Source organism: Xiphophorus maculatus, chromosome 12 (assembly GCF_002775205.1).
Source record: "Xiphophorus maculatus strain JP 163 A chromosome 12, X_maculatus-5.0-male, whole genome shotgun sequence".
In the NCBI taxonomy this organism is placed as follows: domain Eukaryota; kingdom Metazoa; phylum Chordata; class Actinopteri; order Cyprinodontiformes; family Poeciliidae; genus Xiphophorus; species Xiphophorus maculatus.
In genome coordinates, this window is record NC_036454.1 from 13665061 (window position 1) to 13689737 (window position 24677).

Here is a 24677-nt window from a genome sequence, read left to right on the forward strand (position 1 = left end):
AATATTTAAAAAAAGACAATTTGTATTATGTGTCTAATGTCTGGTTTTATCCAGACAAATTTGTTATTATCTTATAGGTTGAAGTGCATGCATTCACTTGTTGCAACTATTTGTGCAGGAGAAAATAAGGCTTGCAGTTACACAGCAGCACTCACCAGGTCACCAACGAGTTGTTTAAATACATGAGGCGAGGAATTTTATGAGACATGTGCTCCATCCGCCTGTGTGTCTGCAAAAGTAGATCTGTAACTTTCTACATCTGACAGCTCAACAACTCTCTGAAACCATTACATTTTACATATGTCAATTTGCGCCTCGCCGTCAGAGAATGGTTGCCAGGATGTGGCGAGAAACAGCTTCTCTAGAGCAAATTAAAGAAGCTGCATACCTGTGTTTTCTTATGGAAACAGGGGATTTCTTTGTTCAATAAAGGTTTAATTCTGCAGGTTTAACCATTGATTGTTCTTAATTTGTACAAAAGCCTAAGACCTATTAAAACATTGATTTTTGTTTTTACTGCTCAGCTGTTTGCTGTGTGCAAAGAACACAGTCTGGAATGGTGCATTTCTCTTGCTGTGTTATAATTTGTGCAGCACATATTTCCTCATCGCTGGACTCACTGTTTTTTATGTGTTTAATGCACATGTCTTCTTTTTGTCCAGCATATATGCATACGCCCCCGACCTCTCTTTTCCTCTCCTTCTTTTCATACACACAGACGTGAGTGGTGGTTTGCAGATGTGTGACCCAATCCGCTTCCAGCCGAGGCTCATCTCATGCCAGTGTGCTGACTCTAAGTTTTCCACACTCTCTTCTGAAATAGGAGTAGGAGACATTAGAACCATCCAGTAGCCAGGCTTGAATGGCTTTAGAGCACATACATGTAGACGTGTTCAAGTTGAAAGTGTACGCATACGGCCATATGGTCTCACCGTGACCACCTATATATCCAAATATAAGTGCACAGACAGTGGGTGGTAAACATACGTCAAACAGTCCATAGGCTGAAAGGAGCAGCTGCAGCTTGTAGGTCTTTTGTTTGAGTCAAGCAAAAAGTCTAATGTTTATTTTTAAAAAAGCAGCTGGTAGGGAAGAAAAAAAGGTACATGTTTTGTTTTTTTTAATCATTTTTATAGATAGAAATCTGAGGTGTGGAGTGCTTTTGCTTTCAACCCACTTAGTCTGATTCTCCGAAAATGAATTGTGCAACATTTATAAATCACCAGAGTATCCATGTGTGTGTGATTTGATGTCAGTATAAATAAAGAATAAATTCAATCTCAGAATAAATTCAAATTAGAATAAATGTTTCAATGAGTTTGTCTGTCAAATTAAAAGTACCTTTCGAAACGTCATTAAGCCCAAATTTCAGTGTTAAAATATTTATTGGCCTCATGTAATATTATCTTAATCTTAAATGGCCTGTTTTGATTAGCTGAAAGCGGAAAATCATGATTAAGTGGAAGAAAGGATTCAAAACATCAGCCTGTTCGTAATTAATTTACATAATGTGTTTCACTTCGTGAATTCAGTCGCTGAAATAAATAGTCTCATTTATTAAATGCTTATCCCCTCTCCACGGTGTTGTTTGTGGTGATGCTTTTCTTCAGCAGGGAGAGGGAAGGAGGCCAGAGTTGATGGGAAGTTAAATCATCTTGTTGAAGGACCACAACCCTAAACTTGTAGTAGGAGATACTATGAAATGATTTAGAACAAAGCATTTTGCTGTGTCAGAGTGGCCCCTAGTTCAGTCATAAGTTTAATTAAGACTCTTTGACAAGAATTGATACTTGCCCTTCACAGATGCTTTTGAACAATCTGACGGACGTTAAATATATATTTCCCTGAAAATAATAGCTTCCCCCACCTCCCTTTTTTATAAATAAGGAAAAAAATGAGAGGTGAAATTACACACACTGAGGTCAACCTAGCATGTCCTTTAGAAAGCATGAGCTACTTGATACAAAATCATTCAAGACCAACAATGCATCACCAGTGTCTGTGTCTATCTTACGAACAAATGCCAGTACATCTAACACACTGGTCACTGTTGATGTCAGAAGATCAACCAAAATTCTATGATTTTACAGTTTTACACAGCATTGATGTAACAGCAAAACCTCTGCAATCTTTAGGTTTACTTGCCCCCTGCCTTTTTGGTATTGGTTTTGCAGAAATGTCAGCTGTTTACAAGTAAACATTTTGAGGGCCTGTTTTAAATGCACTGAAATCTTTGCTCTCAATTTTATTTTTATACCCAATTTCTACCTTGTAGATTCATTCTCCCAAGTTCTTCATTGTATATATACTTTGAATGACCATTTTACAAAATGATGGCTGAGTCTGTGAGATACTGGCAACACAAACAAGAGTAAGAGAAAAACTGCAGTCTTTTCAGAACATGGCCTTTCATGATTTGAATTGTAGGGAAGTGAAAGGTTGAGCATAGAGCTGTATGAAGATAGTGAGAGATCAGTGATAACAAATAGGCTAAGAGACAAGTATAGATGTTGGCAAAATGTTAGGGATTAGTTGATGCCTATTTGTGCTTGATATAATTTAAGCCATGATTGTGAAGTAGCTACACAGTAGAATAAGCTACCTGGTCAGCCAAATTGAAAATTTACCTTGCTTATAAATAACAAAAGATTCTGTAAAGATTGTCATTTTAATTTCAATGCTTGTCTTGTTAGAAGAAAACAGGCCAGGTGAGAAGGTGAAGAGGTCAAAGGAATGTTTTACTTATTTAATTGGAGTGTATTGATGAGTTTGTGTTGTTTGGATAATTTTGTTTTGATCTATGACATCAGCAGGTATATTTTAAATGTATTTTTGAAAAGCAGCCTTAAGCCATGATAACAGGAGGCTGATCAAGCTGTCATTATCTGTGTTTGGTGAAAAACATTGAATATTTTCTCTTCCATGTAAACAATTCACACCTCAGCTTTTTTAAAATTTTGTGGGATTGACAAGTTTTACTTTTTTCAACCTGGCAGCCAAAATGTCTTACTTCTCATCCAAGATTTCACCCATTTAAGATGCTTTATGGCATCCCATTTAAATGACCTTCATCCCATAATTACATTTAAATGCATTTCTGTCAGGCTTTGCTCAAACCTCAAATAGCTTGAGATTTTGAAATGTTGGCTTCACTGGACTGGTAATAAAGTAATTAACAAGGTCATGCAAAATTAATTCATATATTTTCTATCAATAGAGCAAGGTCTGATCACAAACTTTGAGCTTTATAATATATAAAGTATGTAATGTAAGTGTAATGGTTTTATATAATAATAATTCTCTATTCGGTATCTTTTTTTGGTATGTGTGATTCAAAAGACTTTATTTCAGAAAAGTGTGCATCAAAATTACACACCTGCTTTTAAAACTAATGAAAAGGCCAATTTACTTACATTTCACTTTTTCAAGATTTTCTGTTTTGAACACGATCATACATTCAAAAGATAATGGATAAAACACACAGATCTCTGTGACTGGAGCAGAAAAAGTAGGTTATAGAATTATACAGAGGTGTATTGTAATTTTCTACTTATATTACCCCAAACGTTAAAGGAATGATGATTTATAAGATAGGAAGTGGCAATATTCTTTTAATTACCACACTGCTTAACCACACTTGTTTTATTAACATTTTGTGCCTGAGTTTGGAATATCTAACTTTGACAGTGACATGTCAATGTCTCTTATGATGCACAGCATTACTGCATCAACAATTCATAGTTTCCCCTTCTGCTTAAGTAGAACGCAGATGGAGTTCTTCTCTTTTCAAGAAACAAGAAGTCCAGAACCTTCTTCTTACGCACTTGGGATCATCTTGTACTGGACGAATGAGAATATATATGTTGATACCCGGAAATAGTACTTAGTTTGAAAACAGCTACGCTCTTCATGCGTATGAACTAATTAAAAGTCCATTCTCATGTTCACTTAGTCATTTTATTTCTGTGTCTTCAGATATTTGAAAAGCGTTCAGTATGCACAGAGGTTGCAGCTTACATGTGCCCTCTGTTCTCTTTAGAGGAACCTCAAATTGAACTCAGGCTTGCAACATTGCTCTTTGGGTGTGTTTGTGGTTATGTGTGCTTTTATTCTGTTTTTATTCACTTAAGAGAATCTAACAGAGATTGAATGACCTCTCTCCCCCTGACCTTTTGATTTTCTTTGCTTTCGCCCTTATACCTCCATCCTATTTATTCTTGTCCCCCTCACCACCTCACCTCTCATCCGATTTGGAACAAACAGAGATGATTAATAGAAATTTGAGGAAACATGGCAGAGGCATGTTATTGACAGCGAGGTGACAAGTCAAAGTGTGCATAACGCCTGTGTATGTATGTGTGTGTGATAGTGATGTGCTCATATTGAATACATGCAGGCATGTTTTATGAAAGCAGTTTTGGGAAAAGGGTTGACCTCATATGTTTACCAAGGAAACCCGGGAGACTTGTGCTAAGCCTCCCTCTTTTCTTATTGGACCCTGCTGCTCTTCCTGGAAATCTGGGAGCTTGTCATTGGCCTAAAGAGTTAGGGAAATGAGGGATAAAGGTACTGCCCTGGCAGGGCTTTCGCAGACACTTTCAAAAGATTAACATGAAGTGAAATGTCAGTCAAGTAGCTCTTCGGGGTTAATTTAGTTTGGTTCTTCCACTCATGACACAACAGACTTTGAAGGAAGAGACAATGTAGAAACAAAGAGAAAAATGGTTTGATCGTCCTAATTGCCCTAATGGCGGTGCTTCAGTTAGAAGATTAAGAGAATAATTGCATGAATCATAAGTGAGGGGGAGACTAAATTATTCTAAAGATTAGACGAAGTAGACCAACGCAGAAACTGAGCAACACATAAAGTAAGTGGGATATTCTACCCAGTCCAGATGAGCCTGCTGCTTGACAGCTTTCTGCCATGAATTCCTGCTTTGTATAACTTGGCCTTCTGTGGCCTCTGAACACATGGAATTTATGCACACATACACAGGCACACACACGTCAGCCTGAAAGTTTAATATAAAGAATAAAGTTGTTGCCCAGAACTTTGATTTACTGTGAAAGTCTGAACATTCCTGCAAACATTCATTTTCAGTTTTTTAATGTGTCTAATGATTTTTTCTCCACAGTTTAGATAAAACCTTTTTTTATGACTTAGAATTACATTGTTTATTAAATCATGTGAAAGATGTCCAATGAACAGGAGAACATAATAATAAGAAGAAAGCTTGGAGTGTCAGCCAGCATCCGAGTTGGGACAAACACATATAGAGGCATAAACTCCACATTCAGGGTAGCTGGCTGCCCAGCAAATGTGCAGCACAGCTGTAAATAGCTAAGGGTGTGGACTGAAGGTTTGGCCTATATTTAGAGGTTGGACTTAACTTCTAGAAGTTGTCCACCAGAATATTCTGAATGACCAAGGAGAGTTATCTGATGTTTTACACTAAGAACTTTTGGGGGAAAAAAATATTAGTTTTGTTGAAAAGAATAGTCTGGGGAGTTGAGTGTTTACAACAAGTGTATCCTGTAGATTTGTTTCTTTATTGCTGCATGACAGCAGTCAAAAGACACACAACCCCTTTTACACTAAAACAGAGCCTAATACTATGAAAGCTTATAAAATTAGTCTAAAAATATAGGTTTAGTTGTACTTGCAATTTGTCAACCTAGAAAAAGTAGAGTAAAAATGTCTTCTAAATTTTAATTGTCGTATTCTTAGCTTTGGTCCACTCAAACTGCAAACAATTACACATTACTAACTGCAATGTGTTTTTGCCATTTCAGCCTTGTGACCATTTTGTACCTTTGCAGGTACTCATTTCAAGAAGGTCATTGGATGTTTTATTTATTTATTTTATCATTTGCCAACTATAATTCCATTAATATCCACAAGTGGGGATGTTTTGTGCCTATATTTGACCAACTTTGAGTGTCTGTATTTTAAAATAATATTCTCTGTCTACTACATTCATTGTTTTGCTTTTGTCAACTGGTATTGATTTATGATGAGGTCCAACTCTTAAGTTGGATGGTCTTCATGACATAACACTAATCTTTAGCTCCACTACCAATATTGGGTATAATATAAAAATATCCAAAAAATAAGATTAAATTGAACTGTACATTAGATTGAAAGCGAATGGCGGGAAGAGCGCTGCAGGAGTATTTATACAGGTAAGCAGATAGACTGAACACGGCGGGTGGCTGAGTAGTTGATGGTTACAGTGTAAGTGTAGCTTTACAGACGAACCGCACGATAAATTTTATATCATCCCAGTCTCAACAAACGGGTGGCAGAAATCATCGTGGCGGTACATGGCTGGTAGATGAGTCTCCGAGTGTGTTGACGGAAGGTGCCGTAAATATCCCGCATTGCTCCCACCACCCGTTCTTACTTTCATCCCCTGGTAATGTACGACCGGTAGACCAGGTCGTACATTACGTTTGTTCGTTCGTCAACACAAGTTTAATTAGGAATTTCAAAAAACAGCATCATAGATTAATCTTTTAAATTTTGAAGAAACAAAACCAATACTTTTACTCCTGTCTCCTGTTGGGTTACACCAGCTAAAAATAAAAATTAAAAAGGCAATCACAATTTGCACTCTCAGGGAAGCAGCAAAGAGAGAGCAAGTGGGAGAAGGAAGATTCGTTTCACATAGACGTGTCATCGTGATTTTTAACTATTTACAATCACTGTGTTTGTCCCTCTCTTATTCAATTCCCTCTCTCTCTTTCCAGTATCATGGCTGTCTTGCTCTCCTCCAACCTATTTCTCATACTCCTGGTTTCTGCTTTGGATTGGCTGCCCACTCCTGCATCTGCATTTCTCATTGACTGGGATCGCACAACATCATCAGGTGAGTTACTGATGTTCCAACTTAAATACTCAGGAGGAAATGGTACGATGTTGGAACGAATCGTTCTTCAGTCAGTTCATCAGATTGTCAATGTGTGCTCTATCAAATATTAACAAATGAGATTCGATTTTGTGCTCAACGTGCTGTTGACACCTGTTATCAAACCTTATGTCAGACATCAGTTGCAGAATGATGTGTTTGCTTGGATACATGTGGAAAAGTTCACTGTTGAGCAAACGTTGCACTTTCCCGACTTGTTGGTGATCAATAGTGCTAGAGTAAACACATGGCTGGAGCTGTGCTGTCAAAGTTCAGGGACAGAGCAATGCACAATGTTCAGCCAACTAATCTAGTTGTCACTGGATCATTTAAAAATAATTAGGTTCAAGAATGCTGGGGCTGGCTGGAGATGCAGACCAGATTTTATGTATTTTTCCACTTTCGATCTTTAAAGCCACAAAACTGTTACAATTAGAATTTTTAAATGAATGTTGAACTATGTTTTATGGCTTTTTAAAACTGAAGATGCAACATGAACAGAAAAAGTGCAGTGGGTCTCAGAAGCAGTGGGTCTCAGAAGTGGATGTTTTTCAGAACAAGAAAAACATCTTGATGGAATGTCTGTTTTTGTGAAAATAAAAAAATGTGATACCAAGACAAATCATTTCACTTGGTTGAGGTAAAATTGTGTGTGACATTTGTCTCACACCATTCAACTGAAAACAATTCATACAAAATGTCCAACTATTTTCTTGCATGTTGAAACACTCACTTGAATTTTATAATTGAGTTTTTAGCATTCATTTATATTGAGTTATACCTTTACATAGAATTTGATGACCGTCGAATAATGTTTAGTTGTTGATTCCAGACTATCCACATTTGCATTCTTTAGCTAAATGCCATGTTTTCATAAAGGTTTCAAAAGATCTTGTATTGTAAGGATATCAGTCAGGAGAAGGGTGCAAAGTATTATGCAGCATTATCTGCATACCATGGAACAGTGAAGACAGTTACTAATATTTGCAGAATAATAAGGACAAAAGTGAGGTAATGTCCAATGGACCTTTTTCCAAAATCATTGAAAAAGCAGGAACTGATCGGCACTGGAGGAACTTCCAACAAGGATTTTGTCATCTGCATGTGACTGAATATGAAAGTAAGTTCTCAGACTTTGAGTAGTCCTCAATGTCTGATAAATTTGAAAAACATTTACAAGGCTCACTTCACAAGTATTGCCACATCAAGATGTGGGATGACGACAGATTTCCACCAAAGAAAACTGAACGGTGAAACTTAATCCAAAAGTACTTTGTTATATAACCAGGGCTATTGCGATAACAGCTTTATTTTTCAGTTAAGTTTTACTGTATAAATATTACATTACATGTGGAAATTGTGATCGAAAAGATTGACCATTATCTCATTGACATTACCAACTGCTATCTGCCCCTGGCAGCTAAAGCAGCTTCAGTTGAAATTGGGTAAAACACTAGAACTTTGGCAGCACTTGTTTATTTCAGCTCCACCTCTGCCAGGACAGCAATTCTCACAGCCAAAAAGCAGCAACTGCAAAATATAAATCTGTTCTAGGTTGTCTGTATTACTTTCTCGAATGGAAATGGAGTTGGCAGCTGTTTCTGACTTGTTATATACGTACAGTATAAAGCTTACTTGTTCAATAAGGATTACCAACCAGTTTCTCTTTTAACCTATATCTTTAAAGAGCCTGGTTCATGGGTGTCATTTACTTGATTTCCTCACATTACTACTTAAAAACACAGCCTTTAAATCTTCCTTTTAAACTAAAATTTGTAAAATCCATTTACAAGTAAAATCAAATTTTTCTCTTAATAAATAGATTTTAAAAAGTAACAGAGTTCTCTCTGTTTGCCTCAGAAATAATATTTTAGTTATTTTACATGTTAGATTCATTCTGCCAAACATAAACATAGAGCTTTGTCTTACACTGAAGGATCAGCATTTCCTTTGAGTAAATAGCGTCGACAGCATTTAGCAGCTAAACAAAAGTTGTTCTTTGAACGGGCATTCAGAGAAGTCAGGGAGTATATCTTTAGGTGCATCTGATCATTGATTTTATTGATTTGTGCTCATCACGTGTAAATGATTTCTCATTTTGCTGCTGAAACATCTGTCTAGTGTTCCCCTTTGAAAAGAGCACACAAGTGTCAAAAGAAACCATGTGTCATTAAAGTTACAGAAAGCTATGGCATGCCACAGGGGTTGTTAATGTTATTAATAGGCTAGTGCTGTTGGCAACACAGTGCAATTTAGTTTTTTTGTTTTTTATGTTAAGCTATTACAACATTGTGTTTTGTAGTAGTGTTTTCTGGTTTGTAGTGTCACTTGGCAACAAAGGAAATATAAAAGATCATAAAAACCATCTAAATCTAGTTGTGTTGGTGGACGCAAACAGGTCTTTTGTTTTTTTTTATTGGTAATTTGGTCATATTTTTCATGGCAGCATTTGACAAGAAAACAACCCTTTACCAGTACACTTCTTTGTTCTTTGTGTGGGTTTAGTGAAAAACAGCTGCAGACATACCACTGGAATCCAGTGGAGATAGCCAGCATTTTTGGTCTTCTTCTGCACTCTATAATTCAGCTCCTTAGTGGGGCACCGTTTCATAAGTGTGTTTTTATCATTATTACAATTTGCTGACAGATACAGTTCACTTTTCTCAAATAGTTCCCACAGTAAAAAAAATAAACTTCAATGTGTTGGTCTTCCTGCCGATTTTGTTCAAAGAAATTCAGCTGTTCTCCGTTCCAAAGGGTTACTGATTGCAGATTGTTACAGTAGTTCAGGATAGTTCAAGTGAAACACTGTAGAAAAGAGTATAATTTTATAGCTACCCTATTAGTGTTTATGTTAAATGGCTTAGCGTAACATATTTCAACAGTGATGAAAGTATAAAAATTAAAATAATTATATCAGTTGTTGTTGATTATTTCTACTGCCACCTGGTCTATAAAAAGAAACACACACAAAAAAACGCCCAAAAATTAAAAATTAGTCAATAGCTTATGTACTTTCCACACACATAGTACTATTTCATAGCACAGTCAAGCAACTATGTTACCATGAGCTGTTATAAAAATTGCTATATATCAAAGTTAGCTTAACTTTTTCTAAAACACAGTGCTGATGGCCTGACCGGCCCACCCCCTTCCACTCTTCAAATTGTTTCCAGAGAGCACGGCAGTAATGCAGTCCTGGTCTTCCTCAACAACCGTTAAAACATTTGTAAACACAAAGCAGCCAGCGATAGCAAGAACAAACACAGACAGCCTATGTCTTTTTCAAACTACCAGAACAGCATCCTATCCTGACATTCATTTACAGCCTTCAGGTTCACTCTCTCTTTCTCTCTGTGTGTCTCTCTCTATCTCCGTCTCCATGTCTGCATAACACTTTTTTTGTCTCACCTGTCAACCACAGTGGTTTTCCTGGGACTGTGCCTCTTGTCATATCAGCCACAAAACAAGCAAAGAGTAGATATTTGGAGATGCTGCTATGCAGTTAAAGGTTTACCAGAGTAATTATAGGCAGTGTTCGTCTCTGTCTTCACGGTCTACTTTTTTTCCTTAGTGTGTCTTCCCTGATCTTTTCTTGTCTGAGTGTCTCAGGAGGATTCCCATACTGGTCCCACTGAGTGAGGCTGTGGTCTTTGCTACAGTGGTGGTAATCAGTGGTAGCTGTGCAGAGGTTTTGGTTTGGTGTTTCTGGCTCTTTCACAAAAACCTTCTCTTACATCGGCTTCAAGAACGAGCCATGAGTGTGACGAACAAACACAACAAAAAGGTAGAGCTGGATGTTATAGCCAGGAAAATATATATTATATGAGAAAGTTTCAAATCAACAATCCAGTTTAGAAGATAACGTCCATTCAATACTTATGAAAAAAAAACCCTAATTAAATAGAAGTCATTAATAGGTAATAACATTTAGTTGATAAGCTAAACACAAGTTCTCTTAAGCAGTGTGGAACATTATGGATTACAAGTAAGCAATTAAATTTTGTAAAGTAGCAATTTATTAATGTACAACCATATTTACAGCACCACTTGAGAGTAGTAGTGTTATGAGTATGTTAGAGTGCAACTTAAAGTTAAAAATATAGTATATAGTTCTTCTCGCCCGAAATGTTCACTGGTGATAGGCACCAGCATCCCTGCCGACCCCACTAGGGACAAGGGTGTACAGAAAACGGATGGATGGATGGGATAAAAATATAGTTAAACCTAAACTAATGGTTGCAATCTTTTGTCCATTTTGTGATGCTGCAAAAAGGGTGAAGCTTGATGGTTCACATGTATTATCTGTCTTACTGAATTTTCATTACTGTTGTAAGGTCTTTCCTTGACGCCACCTGGAGGCAGATTTTTGGGTTTTTACAGCTTTAACTGACCTTTACAGATTTTAGCCAAAGACACCAAAATAGTACTCTAACACGTTAGAATGCACAATCCTAAAGTTACACAATATATATATATATATAATCTTAGTTTTCATCATTTTATTAATGAGTGCAGTATCTCAGTTGCAAACGACTGTTTGGATGTAAATTTTCTGCCCTGCCTGCAAACTCTGCTCATAAGTAAAGTACTAATCCAATGGAATGGGCCCTGACATTGCTGTGTGACCCACACCTGTTCTAGATCTTAGAAAAAAATGAGATGTTATAATTATTTAATACTGTTCCTGGACCTTTGAAGAAATTTCTTTGCAATTTCTAGTCTTTTGATATTTCCTTTCAATAACTGCTAATTTGATCTTTCTGACAAATTCATTTTTAGAGAAAGAGCCATTTTTCTGTTTTTTTTTTTTTGTTTCTCCATATACAGCTTATAATAACAAGAGAAAAGACAAACAAACATTTTTATTCAATTTTAAGATTTTTTATAATTGCACTTACACCAAGTAAGTACAATTAATTAGTGCAAGTGCACTAATTAATCAGTGCACTGTATTTTTAATGAAATCTAAAAATAGGTGTGAGTGACATAAGGAAGAAAACACTATATTGAGTTAAACAGAACATGATTCATGGCATGACTCAATGTATTCTTTTTTAATTTCTTGGGATGACTAGTTGGGTGTCACAAAGTCTTGTTGACTCATTTGTGAGTCATGGATCTCATGCTGAGTGTGAAGCCACAGTCTTAAAAAGCTGAATTTTACACAGTTCTTGTCACTATGCTAAAATATCTGAAGCCAAACTTATAATGAGAAGAGAAATCAGATAGTAACTATATTGGTTTCATGGTATTTAATGACTTTAGAGGAGAGAAGAAGTGTAATTATTTCCAGTTAATGTATTTCTTGAGCCTTTAAAAGCTAAGGAGGACACTGTAAAGGTAAATAGAGCAAAGTTTGCACTTGACTTCAAAGCTCAGAGCACTGTTGGAAATTATCGAGGATCAATGGCGGCAACAGCTTGTTATCTGGTGGTCCTGTTTCATTGCTGGTAAGAAAGGCAGGATGCAGTCACCGAATTAAACAATGGCACTTTGAAATTCTTTACCTGTTTTTGTTTTGAAGATGTATATTCAGCATGAGGCTATGTGCAAATGTTGCCAGTTATTTATATCCCCTGTTGACATACATTTATTATATCATGTTCCCTTCTGTCACCTTTACCCCCCTTTACTCTGGCCTTCTTCAAAGTCCTGGTAGATTTTTTTTTTACTATAAATACAGTTTCTGCTACAAATGTAGTTTCCAGACGGCTCTTTTGAGCTTTCCTCTGAAGAAGAAATTAAATTCCTCTTTCGCTGACCTTCTCTTCTCTCTCCCAGCTGGAGTATAGTTTGGTTTCCTCTGAGTTTATTGAATGTTTCTTTCTGAAGAAGTATGAAAAAATAATTGTGCACATAATGTAACATTTTTCGCTGTTATTTTTTGTTGTTTTTTTGCAGCAAAACATGCATATGTGCAGCACTTGGCCTGTCCTCGGTCACAAACACTCTTAGCACAGCGCTGTTCTGTGCTGGCAATTGTTCCATCTGGTTAGCTAAATTCTGATATTCATGCTCAGATTTAAAGGGCTGAAGTATGAAAACATCTGGCATGGATGATGTGGTGGCAGTGCAGATTCCAAATACCTCATGTTTGAACCATCCCCTGGCTCGTCTAGACCATTTAGGGAAATAACCACTGGGTGTGGAACAATAAAACGTACTTCAAGTAGTAGAATGTGAAATATACTTAGCATTTGTTAGATATTGACTTTTAACTTTATATTCTGTAATTTATTATGGCTAACACTCCATTAACCAAGCTTAGTTAGTTTTCAGTGTGGTACAAGCTGTTGAGGACAAAGGAAACACATCAATTGCCTTGTTGCTGAACATGTGCTATATAAATAAATAAAAATAAATTAAATAAATGGCTCTGGTCAGATCAGACCAGTGTCATGTTCTGTGTTTTCTGTGTGTTAATTTCGAGTTTTCGGTGTCTCTGTGTCTCCGTGTTGTCCTGTTCTCCCCTTGATTACTCCCAGGTGTTTCTCGTTCCCTAATTACCCCATGTGTATTTAGTGTCACCTGTGTCTCTGCGTCTCTGTCGGGTCGTTGTCGGTGTATCCAGCCCGTCGTCGTGTCCGTTTGTGTAACCGGTTGCTACCGGTGTCGAGCCCTGGCTTCCGCTCGGCCGTGCTGCCCGGTATTCTGGACATTATTGGACTGTGCAAATTCTGGATATTCATCATTAAAAACCATCATTTCTCACTTTACCTGGGTCTACAGCATCTGCCTCACCACCTCTACACCGCACTATATGACAACCAGGTTAATCTTTCAGCCACAAAACAAACATAAACATACATCCAGAACCACAAAAGAATGGCTAAGAACGAAGCTTGTTTCTGCTGGAATACTCTAAACCCACATCTGAATCTAATAAAGAATTAGCACTAAGACGCTTTCTGTATGGCTTCACTGAGCTTGATCTATTTTGTAAAGATTAGACAAAAACGTCTCCAGATGTGTAAAGCTAGTAGAAACAACATGGTTCTGCAAAGTCTTGATTCATTTATCATTTCTTAGTTTAGTTGATGTTGGGAATATACATTCAGTATTTGTGCACAAAAATGTTAACATCAAGATGTTATATCTTTTTGCAAACCTTTAATTGAACAAAGCTGATTATACATATTCGGCAGTATGCATTATTCTATTGATGGAAGGACTCCATTAATAGTGCACACTCAATCCCTTCTCTTTAAACCTTACTACAATGTTTAGGACCCATTGTCTAAACCGTAAAAGTTAAAAGATTTTGCCAGATTATTGAGTCCAGTGTACTCTCTGCAGATACTCCAGTGATAAAGTGAGTTTGTGACTCAGTTTAGAAGACAAACTGAGGAACTAAAAGCAGATGAAGTGAGAATTAAGTAAGGAGCAAAGCTTAGAAAGAATCTGCTACCTCTAACTGCTCTTCTCTTATACATTGAAGTGTAACCATTGTAATAAATAATTATGGCTGAATTTGTTGTTGGTGAAGGTTTGTAAATATTAAACAGTCTGCCGTCATATAAGCGTCTTCTAAATATCTTAGCTTTAAGGCTTGTGCAAATTGTCAAGGAATAACAAATCTGCTCTCTGCTTTATTTATTTTATAGTTTCATCTTATGGGTTTTTGGTGAACTGTTTATGGCTTCAGTTTTCATCTGTGATCAATTTTTACCATATTGGCTAAATACGTTGTCTTAACCACATTCGTTATTCATGTGAACCTTTTTAAATAACTTTAAAAAAATACCAACTAAAAGTACAGTTTTAAATTCAGTGCAACATAAAAACATTTCTTGCATAACAACATACATCTGCATTTTTAGATCCGTTAAAATGAAAGTCAAGAACAAAATAGTTTCTTGGATTTTATTCTAGACCATTAATAATTCTGTTTTAGTATAACAGTGTGTGTTGCACAATGACAAATTTATTCTCTTGTGCAATCTCATGCTTTCTTACATTTGGCTATCATTGTGCACACATTGTCAATCTGACCTTTGCTCTCCATCTCTTCCCTTATCTTCCAACTTCAACTTAATTCTGCAAATGAGGTGGAAATGTGAGTATTCCAATGTGTCATGGGCTCATTCAGTCCCTCATTGCAGGTAAATATTATTAAGTAGGGTAAGGGTAAAGTAGGATAAGTCCATTCACATTTCCCTATCTTTTTAGTACTATTTTCCAAATAGTACTGGGACTGAAAGCCCAATTTTGGCTTCCTACTGGATTTTTAAGCCTTAATGGCTGTGGCCTGCATCATTTTCAGTGGATGGTTTCCTAGCTCCTCTACATGACCTGGTGGTTGGTAGAGAAGAGGCTGAGAGCTGTTTATCAGTCTGTGAAGCCTTCAATAACAGGCAGAAACATATGGGCAGATAGGATGGGGGGCTGCACACACATACACACATTTCTGGACAAAATTAGCCATCTTCCGTCAGTTGAGGGCTTTCAGCTGTGAATCATTTAATGGCAACTAGCAAGAACAGACAGAATTTAGCTTTCCATTACCTAAACTCACAAATAATCCTACATTTTGCTGGTCAAAGGTGAACAAACCCAAGCTAAAAGAAGTAAAAAGTAAATAAGAATGAAAATAAAGATAAAAACTTCAACATTTACATGAAAATGAATTAACAGCCTGAAGAAACAGCATAATAAAGTGCAATAATGAGCAGAGAGGGTTTGGAAATTAGACTCAGATATTATTGAAGTTATTCCATGTGTTGTTATATAACCTTTTATCTCTGGTATGTTTCAGATTTTACTGACATACAGCTGACATGAAAAAATGAACTGGCTCCTAAAGCCTTACTGCACTACTTCACTCGTACAGTGTTGGTTATTTTTAAAGGATGTGTATCTTCTTTTACAGATTTTTCTTTTCTTGTACCTCAACATGTTTTAAATCATTTCTGTGATCAAAATCAAGAAAAAAAAAAGACAGAGAGAAAAAAGGGCGCACAAGAGACAAAAATTCACAGCAAATGGCACTAACAGCACAAGTCATCCACACAAGAGATCTTAAAGAGGGCTGTTATGAAGGCTGTTAAAAACCAGCCCCTTGTTCTATGCTTTGCTTCGTGCAAAGAGTCTGGACTCCCGGCTATTGAGAAACGATTGCTTCCTCGAGACATGGACTCTGTTGAAGTTTTAAATTTTACCCAGTCGCTAATATTTAACTGTGTTGTATGCAATGTGGCAGTTTGATGCAACTGAATGGCTTTGTTCACTACCTCTGCTGCCATTGCTAAAACTACAGGCAAACAACAATTCTTCGCTTGCTGTTCGCTGATTGGCCCGGTTGGAATTTTGCTGGAGAAATCCATGTCAATGGGAGAAAGCCCAGGCTGAGCAGTGAAGAGATATTAGAATTGAGTAGGAAGGCAATGGCGAGGCTAGATATTATATATTTTACATTTACACTCTAACACTCTTTCCTGTCCAGTATAAGTGCTTCATCATTGACAATGTAGTTGAAAAATGTCCACGCTATTGTAAAGGATGACACATGTCATAATTTTATCAGAAACCAACCACGGCCTGAAGCTGTAGGAGGGCTAAAAGAATAATCAGAAGAGATGTTCAAGTTTCAAGGAGAACACACGCAGCTTCAGAAAGACCTGGAAATAACAGATATCATTTTTTCACATTAAAACAGTAAGTAATGATTTTACTGCGATGACCTCTACATACACTCTGTGCAAGGCTCCACTGCTGAAGAAAAAGCATGTTGGAAGCTTGTTTAAAATTTGTGCAGATGATTTGGACAAGCCAGTGATACTAGGAAAATATAATCTGGCCAGATGAGGCAAAACTGATTTTTTTTAATGTTATTGCTCACATATTTGGAGGAAGAGTTTTCCAACATGCCAAAATTGAGGTTTGTAAGTGGGAACTTCGTGGGGTCGGATGTCTTTCAGCATGGTACTTGCAAACCTTATTTCACTGAAGGAAGTGTGCAGAAATTACATACTTGATAAAAAAAAATAAAATTCTGTGCCACCAATCAAAAAAATCCCTTTATCATTCTCCCAGTATACATTGTTGATGCACCCACTAATTGACATACTTCCTGTTATAGAAGGTGTGACTCAAAAAGTTATTTTTGCGTCTGAAAGGTGTGCAATAACATTTTTGTGTTTCATACTTTTAAGATTTGTTAGTTTTCTGACTCCAAAACAGGATGATGGATGCAGTACAATAAATCTTTGGAAACTAATTCAATAAAGGGGTTCAAAAGAGAGGCACTGGAAATTAGATTGAGGCTTTATTTTGTAAGTTTTTCCAGGTGTTGTTGCATAACGTTTTATCTCTGGCATACTACACACTATATGGACACACTGCTGACTTAAAAAATGAAAAAAAGATTCTCAAAGCATGACTGCACCGTTTGGCCTCTGCACTCAAGCTAACTTATAAAAAATATTGTTTACCTTTGAGCCTTCACTTATTTCCTCCATGGACAAACAGGAGTGATGTAACACAAAATACTGTAGGCCTGTCTTGAAGTATTTAAACCTAATATCATATTCTGTATATATTAACATGCTTATTTTTCTATCTGAACCATTTCTGTTGAAAGGACCTCATTTGCACATAGTCGCTGTAGAAGCTGTTTTCTTGATATCAGCTGGAATTTGCAGGGATGAAGGAGGAAAGTATGATTCGGAGAACCATTTGGAACCACATGAAAAAGATGACGTGAAGGAAAACGGGGAATCATATGAATTTTGAGGTTACTCTGACATTGGATTACAAGTAGTAAAAGTAGTAAAGCGCTGATTTTTATTAGTGAGGAGTGTTTTTGTTGTAAAGCCCAGGGATTAAGTGTTTGTGTGTTTATATTTGTTGTGTAAACACACTGCTGGCACCCAATTTAGCGTCGTCTTGTGTTTTATGTTGAAAAGCTTCAAACATGTGGAGAAAGTTCTGCAGAAGTCTGTCTTTAATTTCTAGCTAATGTTCCAATTTTAGTTGTGATTTATAATTCTGCGCAGAGTTAGCAGAAGGAGCGTAGAATGAGTAGAGCAGAAATCGATGATACACTCAGCAGATTATTTATGGCTGCACCAAGCCCTGGGGCTCCCAGCTGGATGAGAAACTGGTTCTCTGGCAGGAGTGGGTAGAAGATTGTTGATGGTGAGTGATGAGGTGCCAAGGGAGAGATGAAAGAGGCTGAGTAAGGACCTCAAGGTCTGTGTGGACAGATCAAGGGCTGGTGACTGAAATTTGATCCTACTTACAGATCAGCAGTTTGTATTTCTGCACATCCATGTTTGGAGGGTAGATTTACCCTCTGTGTTCCGCTCTTTTCACCTACTGTTTGCCTCATCACATATTTCATCAGATGCTTGTTGGCTTTCCTCAGTCAATGAAAACAAGATGCTGATGTACAGTCCAAATGCCAGCATGTCAAAGGAGAGAAAGATTCTGATATGTCACTTTCACATTAAATACTAGATGGCATGCAAAGAAGCATTCTAAATTGATGTTTCTTATGTAGGATTGAACATGTTATCTTTTTCCTCATGTTTTGAACAGCCGCTGGCTGGTATTGGATAAAAGCTTTGGGTATTGGGTTAGGGTACTCAAACCCAATACAAAAATGTCAAACTCAATATTGATACTAGAAAAATGTCAAACTCAATATTAATACTAAAAAAAATATTCAATACTCAATGCCATTTTCTATATTGCGGCAACATTTTTGGAGGCACAGGGCCTTTTCTACTTAAGAGCAAATATGATTAATTACAATATCACAATATTTAATTAACTTATTAGGGAAAAAACAATAAATGGGGGCAAAAAAAATTGTCCTTCTTTTGAAAACTAAATTAATTTAAATGTGTCGCTTTCCTGTTTGAAAAATCTGTACTTCAGGAAATCTTGTACCATTAGTCATTACTTTATTATGATAGGCTTATCTTTTCTAATAAAGATAAGCCTCTGTGTACTTCCATTTGCCTGTCAATTTGATTTTGTTAAAGTTTCACTACTAAGATGACAAATAAAGCATCATTCTATACTAAAATAAATTGGGCTTCAAATCAAACATGGGTCTGCTTACAAAACATTTCTTCACTGTATGAACAAGAGTATATCAGGGTGCAAATTTCTTTACTTCTGGTAGTTTTGCATAATATTTATGTTTTTATATATGGCTAAATATCTACTGTAGCAGGGTAGTTGATATGGCTTCCTACATTTTTCTGCTCCAGTTGTCAGCTTCAGTCTAGCTTCATTATTTACCTTTGTTAATATTTGCCTCTTTCTTTAGACTTTATTTAGTTGTATAGCCTCCAATGCCTATGCAACTAAAAGGAGGGGATAAACAGGATTGCTTCCATACTGGCTACAACCATCAGCATGTACAAGGACTCTTTGGAAAGTCTTGGTCCAGCAACATTTAATTTAATTGTGGGATTTCTGAACCATTTTTTGAAAATGAATAAACCACCAACCTTCCTGACACTGGCTTTTGTCTCACTGATTTTACAGCTACCCTTGGACCTCACTTCACAGACTGCATCTCAAGGGACCAGGAGACTTTCCGCTGCTGGTGGAGTCCAGGCAGCCTCCAAAACCTGTCCTCTCCTGGAGCACTGAGAGTATTTTACCTAAAGAAAGAGTGAGTGCAGCTTTAACACTGATTTATGTGTGCATGTCGTAAAACTTTACTTTACAGCTACCCTTTCTTCTTTTGTCTTCATTTTCTTTTGTTTAGTTCCCCCACCAGTGAATGGAAGGAATGTCCTGAATACATCCATGAAAACAGAGAGTGCTTCTTTGATGCCAACCATACATCCGTTTGGATCCCCTACTGCGTTCAGCTTCGTGGCCACAACGTCACCTATTTCAATGAAGACGACTGCTTCACAGTGGAAAATATAGGTTTGTAGTCAATCTGTCTGCACAAATATTTTTTTGTTGTTGTTTGTTTGTCTTTATTACAAACAAACCATTAGGAAAATCATCTCCAGAGCTGAAGTGGACATTTTTGTTGATGACAAAACTGTAATGAGGATTGTTTTTTTGAGGCAAGCTATTGAGGGACTTCAAACTGCCTTTGTCATATCATTTAAAATCAGTATTTCTGTCCTAGTAGGAGAACTTACCTGAGCATCACGTTACAGATACAGTACAGACCAAAAGTTTGGACACAACTGTGTGTCCAAACTTTTGGTCTGTACTGTATGTATTTGGGCATTTAGCTTCCTTACAAGCTTTTTTTTAATGCACAGAATATACTAATAAAACTCAAGGCAATCGTTATATAAATAAAGACTTTATGTTTGACGAGCAACTCATTTATTATTGGTAATGTAGCACTATGGAAAATTCTGACAAATGTATGAACTACAAGTATTGTAGACTATGGTGCCATTATTTTTAGGGGTTCAACATCTTATTTAAAAGTGTCACATTAAAAACATCATTTATTTTCATGCTTACTCTGACTTTCTGACTTTATTTTCTTTTGCATGTTGATGTCCAACTTTATATCTGAATTGTTGAAATTCGGACTTTCTGGGAAAATATGTTTTCAAAACAATCTATCCCCCACCTTACATTTTTTGGCCAGAGAAAACTGACCACATAATTAAAGAAAGTGTGTAATATTTAATCTTTAACATATAGGGTGTCATTATACCAACATAGCAAGTTCTCAACATCTCTGTAAGGACTTATGTACTTTTGTTTGTCAAAAAGACTTTATATTTGACAACCAATTTACAGTGATCTCAGATTTTGCTAAGAAATGTTTTTTTTTATATATTGTTGATTTATACTTCAAATTGTGCTAAATTTTCTGTAATTCAGCTTTTAAGCAATAATTTTGAAACTGGTCTTCAAAAAAGGCTTTAGTCATCACCACAGAATTTTCTGGAACCTTCGTTAGTCTGAAAGTCTGTGTGAGAAAGAATAAAATAAGCCTTTGCTGCTGGCTGAAACAAACATTAGATAAACTGACTGTCTGCCAGACAGTGAAGCTAAAGACCGAGACCAGCACCCTGTGATTCATGGGAACTTGACAGACAAATTTAAAGCAGTGGTCAAATGTTCTATCCAACCAAAAGGCCAAAAAGTAAAAACCAAACCTAAAATATTTCTTTTCAATACAGCATGCCAAACAAACTTAGAATAATCTTCTTCTCTACACACTTTCTTATAAATGTACATATTTTGTGAGTTAAATTTTTTACCAGTGTCAGCGTTTCTGTTAATGCCACTAAAACACCACATTGTAAAAATGCTGCTCCCTTCACTGTATTTGTTTCCTAAAACCTTTTGCTAATGGAAAGCATATTAGTTTTGCTAATTTGAAAGATCTCAAAATATCAGCACAGTGCAAAAGTCATGTTCTAATGCCGTAAACATTGCTGAACAGCAGTATTTTAGAGTGCAAACAAGATTGTGCAGTGAAATTGAAAGACGTAAACAGCTGCATGTTTTCTCTCATGTTCACATCTAAACTTTTGCCCTTTTCCCCCCACTTACAGTGCGTCCTGACCCGCCCGTGTCTTTAAACTGGACCCTGCTGAACATAAGCCCCTCTGGCCTCAATTACGATGTCTTAGTCAGCTGGAAGCCCCCGCCCTCTGCAGACGTTGGCGTGGGCTGGATGCGCATTGAGTATGAAATCCAGTACAGAGAGAGGAACGCCACCAACTGGGAAGCAGTACGTTTTTCCGTCAAACTTTCTTTCTGACTGCACAAAACACCCGAGAGCTTGCGCAAATGAAAGCACTTACACATAATTTTGAAAGTAAACTCTTGGTAGGTTGTAGAGACACCATGTTTTGTTTCCTTTCCACCGTCTGGACTCCCTCCTGAACTCTTGTGGCTGAAATGCACCGTAGCTTTGTTGGCAAGCCCGCTGAAGCAGGAGCAGGACCCTCTGCGAAAACAAACTCTGAAGGAAGAGAAGGGAGGGAGCTGTGGGTCAGAGGGCATGGGACCTTGTATAGGCTTGTTTATTATTGCCTGGCCACCCAGTTTGACAAATGCAAACTTCAAAATAGCAACAGATGTCTCTGTTAACATGTCTTCTATCATATTTATGTGAAAGGCCTGGGCAGTCTTGCCACCTTTGAAAAGGTCATAGTTACGGATACCAAAAATAAGTAAGAACCTCTTGGCACATTGTGCTGTTTCAAGTTAGCCACTGTGTTTATTTTCTCCCTCCACGTGTCAGGACATTTGTCTGCTCTGCTAAAATGCGCTAAAGAGTTCTTTGAAATTTCCATTTTCAGCTGGAGAAGCAGCCACACACCCAGCAGACGATCTACGGCCTGCAAATAGGAAAAGAATACGAAGTGCACATCCGCTCCAGGATGCAGGCCTTTGTGAAGTTTGGAGAGTTCAGTGACTCCATCTTCATTGAAGTTACAGAAATTTCCAGTAAAGGTGAGAGAGCCTTTTTAATTTAATTAATGCATACCTGCCTTATTACTTGCTAAGTTATTAAATTCACAAAAATAAAATATAAGGAATTTAATCAGAAATTGTGCTACATTTTGTTTTCAGATTCTACTGTCCCATTCACTTTAGTTCTCATTTTTGGGGTTGTGGGGGTCCTGATTGTCATCATGCTGATAGTCATTTCTCAGCAGCAAAGGTAAGAACCTTCTCTTTCTCTACTTCTGCTTTCACCTTAGAAATGTCCAATAATACTTTATGTGCAATATTAAGATGTTTTTTTTTTTCTTTCATGCACGGCAAAAAAAAAAAACATGCATCATCTTTACCACATGTTTCCCCCTAGAATGCATGGTGTTAATCATCTTACATTCTACTTTTTATATTTTAAAACTTATGAATCGGTTTATTTTGAATAAGTTTAAGCTGAGAAAATGGGGAAAAGAGACATAGAAAATTTGACTCTTTATATACTTTTTGAAGCGAACTGATTACTGAAAGGGAAACCAAATGCTACAGTCATGTGAAATAATTTGAACACCCTATAGTCAGTCTGATCTTTGACATATCCATATTTTATATCCATTCTAATACTAAAAAACTGAAGTTACAATTAAAATAAAAATATTTAGTAAATTATAGTAAAACCAATAATGACCAGATTTAAGGTAAATCTATCATTATTCATTAAAAAATTATAAAATTCATCAAAGTGGATTTTTAAAATAAAACTCACCACAAACAGATGAGAGTGAAAAACCTTTTGTAAGAGGTTTGTGTTAATTTTGAAAACCATACATGTGTGGAACATGTAGGGTTTTGATTCAAAGGGTTTTATCCAATTTAAAATATAGCAAAGAAATACTTTTGCAAAACACTCTGTAAATATTGCCTCCAAACACAGTGGCCCTGGAAATTTACAAACAAATCCTCCAATCAAAAACTTACTCTTGAAAATTTAATCTGTTATGAAATTTGAAAGCTGGTGTTGTACAGCTAAGAAAAGACAAAACAAAGTTTTCTTGTAGGTATAAATCATAAACTGCACTCACCAATCCAAATAAAAAAGTCACCCTTTGTTTTAAGATGCTCCAGTCAACATTGTTAACTTTATCACATTCTTCTGTCATTTCAGAATAATGATGATTCTCTTGCCACCTGTTCCTGCACCCAAAATCAAAGGCATTGATTCAGAATTGTTGAAGGTATCGCATATATTCTTGTGTTTTCCTTTTTTTACTCTTTCGGTTTAATTTAAGTCTGTTTCCTTTTTCAAATACCATGCATGTTGTTTGCCAACAAATTTTGATGCCAAATTTAAATAATGTTCTGTTAAAGTGAAATTCATCCACTTGCTAGTTGTCAAAGCTGCGATACTATCCACATTTTTACACGGCCATTTTTATTTGTGTATATTATTATTTATTTACATAATTCATTTACATAATAGCAAATCCATTGATATTACCAATCTGGGATTGGTAATATTAATGAAAGAGACGGCATTCATTTATGCGTTGTTATTTAGTGAAGTGATTACTGTATTTATCGCCCGAAATGTTCGCGGGAGATTGTCACCAGCAACCCTCCTGACCCCACTAGGGACAAGGGTGTTAGAAAATGGATGGATGGATTACTGTATTTAAGGTGCTGCATAATTTTCTCGTTGTTGTTACTTTGATAAAAAATTGACTTATGCGTAAATACAAAGAAAGTCAAAGTAGGAAAATAGGATAAGCTTTGAAATAAATCATATACCATGAGATGCTACAGAGCAAATCCACCTTCTAACAAAAGAAAAAAAATATGGGAATATAATGAATGATATGCAACACTCTGTCTATATGTCATCTCTAATATTCTGAAGTGAAAAAGATTGCTCTCAAAGCAACAGCATGTAAATTTTCTAAAACATCTTTTCTGCATATTTGGTAAAATGATCATTATGTCGTGGCAGGATAAATATCAAGTAAGAGTTATATACTGCAGCTTTAACAGCTTTTGTCAATATTTTATATCTTTTGTAGAAGGGGAAACTGGAGGAGCTGAATTTTATCCTGAATGGTGGGGGTGTGGATGGCCTGCCAGCCTATGCAACAGATTTTTACCAAGAAGAGCCTTGGGTGGAGTTCATTGAGGTGGATGAGGAGGATGCAGAAGGTGGAGATAAAGAAGACAATTATAATTCAGACACTCAGAGGCTCATTGGTCTCCCACACAGGAATGTAGAGGGTTTCAGAGCCATTAGGTAATTTAAAAATTTTCAGGTGAATGGATTGTTTCATGCTAACTGGTATCATAGATTTGAAGTTATTTCCTCATTGTTTTCACCTTGGGTTTTTTATC

General features: G+C 36.5%; 1 protein-coding gene across 2 annotated transcripts in view; it reads left to right on the forward strand.

Annotated features, from left to right (window-relative positions):
* The window catches only part of ghr (growth hormone receptor), a 31443-nt gene that overhangs the window by 1559 nt on the left and 5207 nt on the right, over positions 1 to 24677 (forward strand). For both annotated transcript variants that reach the window (XR_002753591.1, XM_023343816.1), the window contains exons 2-9: positions 6751 to 6869; positions 19410 to 19539; positions 19636 to 19802; positions 21413 to 21591; positions 22166 to 22319; positions 22440 to 22530; positions 23467 to 23536; positions 24359 to 24579. Coding sequence is in view for 1 of the 2 variants with exons in the window: in XM_023343816.1 (XP_023199584.1) it covers positions 6755 to 6869; positions 19410 to 19539; positions 19636 to 19802; positions 21413 to 21591; positions 22166 to 22319; positions 22440 to 22530; positions 23467 to 23536; positions 24359 to 24579 (1127 nt within the window). In the remaining variant the exon portion in view is untranslated. The remainder of the gene's footprint in view (positions 1 to 6750; positions 6870 to 19409; positions 19540 to 19635; positions 19803 to 21412; positions 21592 to 22165; positions 22320 to 22439; positions 22531 to 23466; positions 23537 to 24358; positions 24580 to 24677) is intronic.